Source organism: Arachis duranensis, chromosome 4 (assembly GCF_000817695.3).
Source record: "Arachis duranensis cultivar V14167 chromosome 4, aradu.V14167.gnm2.J7QH, whole genome shotgun sequence".
In the NCBI taxonomy this organism is placed as follows: Eukaryota; Viridiplantae; Streptophyta; class Magnoliopsida; order Fabales; family Fabaceae; genus Arachis; species Arachis duranensis.
The window spans coordinates 83,282,119-83,292,995 of record NC_029775.3 but is presented as its reverse complement, the minus strand read 5'-3'; the positions used below and the strand labels follow the sequence as shown (position 1 = coordinate 83,292,995).

Here is a 10,877-nt window from a genome sequence, read left to right as displayed (position 1 = left end):
TCATGCCAGTTTGGGCGTTTAACTCCAAATTTTATGCCAGTTCCGGCGTTTAACGCTGGAATTTCTGTAGGTGACTTTGAGCACCAGTTTGGGCCATCAAATCTTGGACAAAGTATGGACTATTATATATTGCTGGAAAGCCCAGGATGTCTACTTTCCAATGCCGTTGAGAGCGCGCCAATTGGGCTTCTGTAGCTCCAGAAAATCCGCTTCGAGTGCAGGGAGGTCAGAATCCAACAGCATCTGCAGTCCTTTTTGGTCTCGGAATCAGATTTTTGCTCAGGACCCTCAATTTCAGCCAGAAAATACCTGAAATCACAGAAAAATACACAAACTCATAGTAAAGTCCAGAAAAGTGAATTTTAGCTAAAAACTAATAAAAATATACTAAAAACTAACTAGATTATACTAAAAATATACTAAAAACAATGCCAAAAAGTATACAAATTATCCGCTCATCAACGAGCTAGGGCATCTTAATGGGTGATACCAACATGATTGTCCCACTTTCCAGACATGAATGCCCTAACCCCATTGTCCTCATAACCCTGGGAAGCACCAATTGTTTCATTTCTCAAGGTGAAGTGAGTGTTTTTGACACACGAATGAAGTTCACCTTCATGAAAAATCAGGTTGGCATAGAATTCATGCACCAAGTTTGGATAAACCGATTTTCTAATTTTAAAAATGGAAGTCCATTTCAATCATAAAAATTGGATTGAAAATTAATTTCTTTATCAGAAAGGGCTTCAAGATCAACAACAAATAAAGCACACAGATGCTGGTTTGCCAAAACTTGAGTATGAAACTCATAAGCTGCACAGAATATGAAGCAATAGGGATAATAATGAGAATGAGATTTACCATATTTATTTTTGAAGTCCAATGAGTCAAGGTTGGGAAGCTCTCGGGTATTCTGAACAATAAAATGCCTAGTTCCTCGAGAAGGACGTTGAGAAGGAGCAGAACGTCTAAATGGATGTGGAGTAGAGCGAGGAGGTGGTGAAGAATGTTGTGGAGGAGGAGATGGAGGATCGTCCTCTTCATGTATGGGCTTTTTACCTTTGGTTCCTTTCCCTTGGGAGGAAGCCGCTTCCTTGCGTGCAAATGAACCCTTTTGGTGAATGACCTTTCGAGCCATTGATTTAGAAGAATGGGATGAACGAGAAGAAGAAGAGTGTGAATGGATATGAATGTGAGTGTGTGACTGAGGTTGTTTGGACAAAGGAGGATTTTTGGAGGGAACTTGTGTTCGGGTACTCCTTTTTGTGGGTAACTTCTTTCTCATATTTAAAGAAAATGAATAGTGGAATGGAAGGTAGAAAATGGCGAAGAGGGAGAGTGGTGGAGAGACATTAGGAATGAATGTCCGCCATTAATGCATAGTAGAAACTTCCTCTTTTAAAAACAAAAGCAATTAATTGAAACAATTTTCAAAACAAATTTATTTAAAATTTAAAAGTTTGGTAACCGAAAAGACTAGGCAAGAGGAAAGGTGAAAGGATATAACTGACATGGCTAGGAATAGAAAGAAGTGATTGCTCATTGAGATTTTTAAAAATAAAATAAAATAAAATTTTAAAACAAAATATTTTTTATTTAAATTAATGAGCCTATGTCATATGAATGAGTTTTGTCTTACTTAGGCCCAAAAGGTGGTGAGTGCAAGCTTTAGCCTATTTTTTCAATATTTTATTTAGAATTTTTTGGACTTTATACAAGCATTCCTTTAAAGTGTCTCCCTGTTGCCTACGAGACAAAAACACATAGATACCAGAAAATTATCATTTATTCAACAGAATTGAAATCCCCCATTCCCAGATTAGTTCTCAACATACAAAATCTATCTTCACATAGTGGTTTTGTGAAGATATCAACCATTTGCTTTTCAGATTTTACAAATTGAATATCAATAGTACCCTTTTACACATGTTCTTTAATAAAATAATATCTAACTTCAATGTGCTTAGTTCTAGAGTGCAACACAGGATTTTTTGAAATGTTTATTGCACTTATATTGTCACAAAACAAGGGAATACTATCAATTTTCAGTTTGTAATCCTCTAATTGAGTTTGTAACCAAATTAATTGTGAGCAACAAGCAGATGTGGAGATGTATTCGACTTCAGCAGTGGATAAAGCAACAGTGGCTTGTTTTTTGCTTGACCACATGTTTAGGGAATTTCCAAGAAAGCAATACATTTCCGAAGTGCTTCTTCTATCTACTCGATCAGCCGCATAATCTGCATCACAATACCCTACTACATAAAACTCATTAGGTTTGGGATACCATAAGCCAAGATCACATGTGCCTTTTATATATCTAATGATTCTTTTAACGGTCGAAAGATGTGATTCTTTTGCGTGAGATTGAAATCGAAAACATGCACCCACACTTTGAACAATGTCCGGCCTAGAGGATGAAAGATACATGAGAGATCTTATCATCCCTCTATACCTTGTTTCATTAATATCTTTGCCATTTTCATCCTTGTCAAGTTTAGTGTTTGGATGCATGGGAGTTCCCATTGGTTTGAAATTTTCTAAACTAAATTTCTTGATTAATTCTTTGGCATATTTTCCGTGGTGAATAAAGATGCCACTAGGAGTTTGTTTGATTTGAAGTCCAAGAAAGAAAGTTAATTCTCCCATCAAACTCATCTCAAACTCACGAGTCATTAATTTTCCAAACTCTTCAGACAAGGATTCATTTGCCGATCCAAACAATACAATATCATCTACATAAACTTGAACAAGTAAAATATCATCATTAGATTTTTTTATAAATAGAGTGGTATCGATAGTACCCCTTTGAAATTCATTTTCCAATAAGAAGGCACTAAGGCTTTCGTACCAAACTCTTGGAGCTTGCTTAAGGCCATAAAGGGCCTTTGAAAGTTTAAAAACATGATTTTGAAAATCTTTGTTTTCAAAACCGGGGGGTTGGACTACAAATACTTTTCTATAAATGAAACTATTTAAAAAGGTGCATTTAACATCCATTTGGAACATTTTAATGCCATGTGGGCAGCATAGGCAAAAAGCAACCAAATTACTTCCATTCTTGCTACCGGAGCAAATAACTTATCAAAGTCAATGCATTCCTCTTGATCATAACCTTGGGCTACTAATCTAGTCTTGTTACACACAACACTACCATCCTCACCCAATTTATTTTTGAAAATCCACTTAGTACTGATTACCTTTTTACCATTAGTGTACGGTACCAGTGTCCAAACCTCATTTTTCTCAAATTGGGTCAGCTCATCTTCCATGGCTTTTACCCATGAGGAGTCTTCTAGAGCTTGCTTCACATTGAGAGTTTCCAACTGGGATAATAGGGCAATGTTGCTTGCATCCACTTGCTTCTTGTTTGATGATCTTGTGGTTATTCCTTGTGAAGGATCATCAATGATGAATTCATGAGGGTAATCCTTCAAAAACTTCCATTCACGTAGCTTTTGAGTAGAGGTTTTGCCTTGACAAGTTTTAGATGAGTTCTCTGTTCTGGATTCTCTGGCTTAGTTAGGAGACAAAATGGAAATATCTCCTCCATTCTGAGGAAAAAGTTTCTGGATTGACAGTTTCAATAGCTGGGACAGCTTTGGAGTTCGTTTGATCTTAAGGGCTTGCTTCAGCTTCACTTCCTGCATCATCATCTAAAATAGCACTAGGTATAGAGTTAGCATCACAAAAGACACATGTATAGACTATTCAATATTTCTATGTTCTTTAAGGTAAATTCTAAATGCTTTGATAGTGGTTGAGTACCCTACAAACATTCCTTCATATGATTTTGAATCAAATTTACCAAGATTTTTTTGTTGTTAAGTACAAAACATTTGCATCCAAAGACATGAAAGTACTTGACATTAGGGGGAGTTCCTTTCTAAAGCTCATATGGGGTTTTCTTCAAGCCTTTTCTAATGATGGTTCTATTTAGGATATAACAAGCTGTATTTACAGCTTCGACCCACAAAAATTTTGGGACATCATTTTCCCAAAGCATTGCCCTAGTCATTTCTTGAAGGCTTCTATTCCTTCTTTCAACAACCCCATTTTGTTGAGGTGTTCTAGGATATGAAAAATTATGTGCTATTCCAAAATCATCACAAAACCTTTCAAAATCTTGATTTTCAAATTCTTTTCAATGATAACTTCTTATGTGAGCAATTTTTAAATCCTTTTCATTTTGAATCTTTTTACAAAGAGAAGAAAAGTCATAAAAAGCATCATTTTTATGAGCCAAGAAAAGAATGCAACCATATCTTGAATAGTCATCAACCACTACAAAACCATAGTATTTACCTCCCAAACTTTGAGTTATAGTGAGAACGAAAAGATCAATATGCAACAACTTTAATGTGCTTTTAGTAGAAATTCCATCTTTGGATTTAAAAGAAGATTTTACTTGTTTGCCTAGTTGACAAGTTTCATAAGTAATATCTTTGTCAAATTTAATGTTTGAAATTCCTCTAACCAAATTTTTCTTAACAAGTTTAGAAATTTAGTACATGCTTGTATGTCCCAATTTCTTATACTAAAGCCATTTTTCAGATTCAATAGAGGTAAAACATGTTATTTTTTTATCTTTTAGATCCTCTAGAGTAAGTCCATACACATTGTTGTACCTTTTTGCTTCAAACAAAACATCACTAGATTTCTCACAAACAACTAAGCAATCCAATTTTCTAAATATAACCAAATATCCAAGATCACATAATTGGCTATTTCTTAGAAGATTATGTTTCAATCTTTCAACAAGTAAAATATCATTTATGAAAGAAGAAAAGTTCTTACCAACTTTACCTATGGCCACTATTTTTCCTTTACCATTATCACTGAAAGTTATAAAGCCTCCATCATACTCATCAAGCTTGATGAAGAATGTAGACTTTCTGGTCATATGCCTAGAGCATTCACTATCCATATACCACATGTTGTCTTTTCTCTTGGAAGCTAGGCAAACCTACAAAAAATACTCAAGTGAACTTAGGTATCCAAATCTTTTTGGATTCTTTAATATTAAACTATCTTCTTTGTCCAAGACCATTGTAGTTGCCTACTACCTTATACACTTTGTCTCCAATCATTCATTCACTCATGAAACATTGAATTGGAAAATGCTCATTCCGATTGCATAGTCTACAAAATCTTTTAGGTTGCTGATTTTTGAAACTTGTTTGGTTTTGAAATCGTATGTCATCCGAGGTGGAAGCCATACTAGAAAAAGGGAATTTTTCAATAAACTTGTCAGATTTCTTATGAAAACCCAAACCAGCTTTATCATAGAGAGGTTTTTGACTAGACAAAAGTTGATTCAAATTTTCAAAACTTTGAGCAAAGTTAGCTATGTCCACTTTTAGGCTTTTCACATCTTTATGCAACCTTTCATTTTCCTCAAAACAATTTAGATATGCAATCACAGAATTTTGGTTCTCACAGCCCTTAATTTCAGCCTTTAACCGCTTGTTTTCTTCAACAAGATCAACAGCGATTTCGGCTTCCCTTAATTTATCTTTTAGAAAACCATTTTCTGCCTTTAGAATGGTATTTTGAGATTCAAACATTTTATCAACTGTTTCTCCTTCCTTTATTGAGAACATTTTGTATTCTCTGTTTAACATGTCTATTCTGGTTCTTTTGACTTGGGTTGTGCCTTCATGAGTAACTTGAAACTTGTCCCATATTTCCTTTGCTGTTGTGCATCTTGATACCCGTCGGTATTCTTCAAAGCTAATAGCACAGTTAAGCCAGTTGACTGCTTTAGCATTGAGCTCTATTTTCTTCCTATCATCGTCATTCGAATCTGTCTCAGCCTTGGGAACAACCACACCATCAACTCTTGTTGTGGTTGGGACTTGTGGACCTTCCAAAATTATCTTCTAAAGTCTGTAATCTATAGACTGAACAAAAATCTTCATTCTTTTCTTCTAGTAACTATAGTTCTTTCCATTGAAGAATGGATGTCTATTGCTTGATTGCCATTCTGTCAGAGTGTAGGCCACCATATTAGAACCACTGTTGTTCTCCATCATGATCTTTTCTCCAAGTTGCAAAGCTTGATCTCTTTAAGACCAAGCTCTGATACCAATTGACAGTAATTAGTAGCTAAGAGAAGGGGGTTGAATCTTAGCTTCCTTTTTTTGCAGAGTATTACTTTTACTTTAATTTCCACAAACTTCAGGAGATATTTTCACTTTTGTCTTGAAACAAGTTGAGAGACATTTTTAGTTTTGTCTCGTAACAAGTTGAGAGATATTTTTCATTTTGTCTCTTGGGAACCAGAAATAGAAAAAAAGCAGAAAAGAAGAATTGATACCAGATGTATCTTGGTTCAGCTACTAGGTACAATGTAGCTTACATCCAGTCTCCATCATAACAATGATGGAATTTTACTATCTTTTTCAAGATTACAAACACCAATTCTTCCCTAGGATCTACCCAATACTATCAGGGACAAATCCAGATTCTAACCCCAATCTGAATTTCACTTGGACTCAAACCAAGCCTTCAACAACAAAGTGATAACCCAACTTGCAAGGAAATCTCAACAGGATCATGACACACAACATAAAGGTGTACAAAGAAACTCTGAGACATCTATGACTTTTTCTTTAATTTTTCTCACTGCCTTTTTCCACTCATTGACTTTTTTCTTACAAATCTCACCATGTTTGCCTTTTTATCATGAGACTCAGACAGACAAACCTAAGAAAAAGAAACTAAATGAACTTCATTGAAGGAGAAGAACTCAGACAGCTTTAGGGTAGCTATGAGAACTCTGTGCTTTTTCACTTTCTCTCCTTACCTCAACCCTTGGTTATTCACCCTTAATATAGAAGGGTAAAGCTTCCAAAGTTGAAATCAGTTGCACCCTCATAGCATCTTTCTTCTCCAACATCAGAGTAGTTGCGGCTTGAACAGAGGAGAGAGAAAGAAATCGAATCTGTTTGCATGCACCTCTCTCATTCTTTTTCATTCATCTTCTTCAATCTTGGCCATTATCTTGACTTTGGCCACAAGAATTGATTTTGAACGTTGATGTGGTTCTGACCCAAGATGGCCTCAAGCTTTTCATTTTTGCTTCTTCCAACTTGAGACTCTGAGGCTTTCCTCTTTTTTGTAGCACTTTTTACTGTACCTTTACCAAGATAGATTTGCTTCATGAACCAAAGCCTTTTTTCTTGGAAAAAATATTTTAGCCTCTATTCATAGACCTTCCTTCTGTGAAAAAAAAATCTTTCTTAGCCTTTCGTCATAGGCTTTTCTCTGTGGCCTCCATTTTTCTTTTTCCTTCTTTTTTGAGTGATGTGATTTGACCGAAGTAAGATAGAGGAGAGAGAAGAGAGAAAGCTTTCGGTGGAAGCTTTTAATGAAATTAAACTCAATTGAATTTCAAGTCCTAGTACCCAAGAAATGAAATAACGTGTAAGACTTTTGGTTACTTGAAGTGATTACTTTGTGATCACCGTATGGGCTCCTTCAAGATTTTGTGCCAATTTGATTTTCTTCTTTTTAATGTTCAGCCACTATTTTTGAATTAATATGGTACAAGGCTAAATTTGTTCTTTGATTAAATTTGACTTGTTGTAGCTTTGTCCCATTAAATTGCTTTCATGCACACTTAATCAAATTTATCAAACAAACAATTAAATACTTAATAATACCTTTAATAATGTTTTCTTATCATATTAATTTAACATAAATTTTCCAAACTCATCACATAGCTTATCTATGGTCACTCCTCTTTAAAATCGTGACCATAGCCTTATCTATGGTCACGGTTTTAGCTTATCTATGGTCACCATTCTTTAAAACCGTGACCGTAGCCTTATTTATGGTCATGATTTTTACCGTGACCATAACTTATCTATGGTCACCCTATTTTAAGATTGTGACCATGGCCTACCCTATTTTATGAGATTTATTTTTTAAAGCATAATCACATCCCAAATTTATGATAATCACAAAATAAGTCTAAAATAAGAAATTCAAGAAATCTAAATCATAAATTTTATATTATAAGCTAGATATGATTTTAATCCAAACGACACAAATCAAAATACGATATAATTTATCCATTACATGTAATATTGGGTAAAGTCTATTTACAAAAGATACAGAACACATTAAAATATTACATTTAGATAACTAAAGTATATATATATGAGACTCATCCTATCTCTTATTGTTATGAAAAATACTTTTTTCATATCATATCCTCCTGGTAGCAAAAGAAATAAATATGTTAGAATAGAGAACATTATACACCTAAAATTAAAATTAAAAGTATTTTATTTAATTTTTTATTTATAAAATAAAATTTAAAATTTTAATGTTTACATTAAATCATATAAAATTTTTGTTTGTTTTCAATTATTAAAATTTTAAATTTTAAATATATGAAATACCCAAAATCATAAAAAATATATATAAATTTTAATTAATTTAAATCCACATCATCAAAACCTGATTTAGTTATAAAAATATACTTAGTAATTATGATTAGTATTAGGGTTAGAATTAGGGTAGTATAAAAATTTTAATAAAATGAAAAGATAAAATAGTAATTAAAAATCAATAATAATTTATTTAAATTATTTAAAAAAATAATATTTATTTGTCAATTTATTAATTAGTTTTTAAGTTTTAAATGTGTTTTAATTTAATATTAAAAGACCATTTTAGGTCACTCCTCAAAATCGTGACCATAGATACCTTCAAGTCGCTCCCAAACCCGTGACCATAGATTTTTTTAGGTCACCCTTTCGAAAAATTGTAACCATAGACCCTTTTAGGCCACCTCCAAAACCGTGACCGTAAATACCTTTAAGTCACTCCCAAAACCGTGATTAAAGATCCTTTTAGGTCACCCCTAAAACCGTGATCACAAACCATTTTAGATTACCTTTTAAAAATAAAACCGTGATCACAAACCCTTTTAGACTACACCCAAAACTGTGACTATAGATCCTTTTAGGTCACCCCCAAAATCGTGACCATAGACCTTTTTAATTAGGTCATCCCCCCAAACTATGACCATAGATCCTTTTAGATCACTATCTTTTAAAAAATCATGACCATAGACTCCTTTTAGGTCACTCCCCAAAACTGTGGACATAGACATGTTTAGGTCATTTACCAAAACTGTGATCATAAACTTCTTTAAGTTACCTTTTTCTAAAAAACCGTGACTATAGACCCTTTTTTGTCACTCCTAAAAATTGTGACCATAAACTCTTTTAAGTCACCCCAAAATCATGATCATAGACTTTTTTTGACAATCTTTTTTTAAAAATTGTGACCATAGCTTTTTTCTATAGTCACAGTCTTTTACCGTGACAAAAAAAAATCGCACATAGACTCAAAATATTGTAATGTAATTAGTACTTTTTTCTTCAAGAACTAATTAGTTCTAAGTAAAAATTTTGGAAGATCTAATTATCATTCTACTTATATATAAAAATCTCTCTCGGATGTCTTTTTCCCTAATAAATTATTCGGGCTTAGAACGATTTATATGAGTATTTTTTCTCTAGTAAGTCGTTTTGTCTCAGAACGATTTATGTAATTTCCTTGTCCTTGGTAAATCGTTGTAACTAGCATATTTAGGACAAACACATAATACTGCTATTGGTTTAATTTATATATGTGTGATTTATCCTAAATTTTCTATTAGAAAGTTGATCAAATTAAAATCATATTGATCAATTTATAAACTAAAAGATCAAATTAATTAAGGAGTAAAAACTTCGAAATCAAATTTTATTAATTGTTATCTCCTTAATTAACTGTACAAATATCAGTAAGAAAAAAAAGTACAAATAACAACATATAAGCATGTAAGTGACTTAGAGAAAGCCTTTAGAACATAGAGCCTCTTTGTTTGCAATTTCGCGTCGCAATTTCAATATATATACCAGTCAATCGGTAAACCATTATAGACGAACAGCGTGTTATGTAACAATTTCAATTACTACGCTTGTTTTATCAAGAAGTTTTAGTCTATATATATATATGAATTATTTTAGTTTATGTTTAATTTAATAACATTTAGAATAATTTATTTTGGTTATTATCGTTAAATTGCACCATTAAATTTGGCTTAAAAAGTTAAAATCTTAAATGAGTTAAGATGAATCGCATCAGTACTTTACGAAGTAACTTGATTAATTGCTAGACAAAAATATATAATCTAAGTTTATGAATCAAAACAAAAAAAAAAAATAATTATAAAAATTAAAACTGAAACACAGGTATCGATAGAAAGAGAGAAAACCCACACTACTCAAGAATATAACAAAAGCACAAAAATGCACAGTTCGGAACGATATGCATCTCCATCAAACGGAAGCAATTGAAAGTTCCATTTACTGAACTCGCAAATCCAACGGCTTAGACGAGTCCGGTACAGCCGTCTTCCTTCTGAACGCTCGAGTACCGAAAATCAAGAACCCGATGACGTGGCCACCAATTGCGACAATAAAAACCCCACCGTTAAACGACATAACGGCCAGCATCACCAAGTAAGAGAGGCCGGAACGCACGCCGTATAGCCCCGTCTTCAATAGCCCCCCAACGACGTCGTTTGAGCCCCCTGGCTTGAGCTTCACTATGTTGGTGAACGAAAGCCACTCTACCAGCACCGCCATTGCGAACACCAGCATCAGCGCCACCACATACATGCCCACGCTGTCGCCCGGCCAGCACCGGAAAAGTATGTCTACCTTGTGGTCCCAATAGAAGCTGGTGTGGATCGGAATTCTTCTCCGGCCTAGCCGAGTCGCCACCGTGGAGTTATACGGTGCCGGCACGCCCTCCGCCGCGGTGATTGATGCCATTTTGAAGTGTATCTAGCTGCTATGAATTTTAAT

General features: G+C 33.9%; 1 protein-coding gene across 1 annotated transcript; it reads right to left on the bottom strand.

Annotated features, from left to right (window-relative positions):
- Nucleotides 1-10,235: 10,235 nt before the first annotated feature.
- LOC107484785 (copper transporter 6) lies at nt 10,236-10,877 on the bottom strand. The gene has a single exon (XM_016105326.3). The coding sequence runs from the start codon at nt 10,842-10,844 to the stop codon at nt 10,374-10,376; it is 471 nt and encodes a 156-aa protein (XP_015960812.1). The 5' UTR covers nt 10,845-10,877; the 3' UTR covers nt 10,236-10,373.

Bases quoted from the DNA above. Each gene is read 5' to 3' on its own strand.
- LOC107484785 (XM_016105326.3), bottom strand. From the start codon at position 10,844: ATGGCATCAATCACCGCGGCGGAGGGCGTGCCGGCACCGTATAACTCC.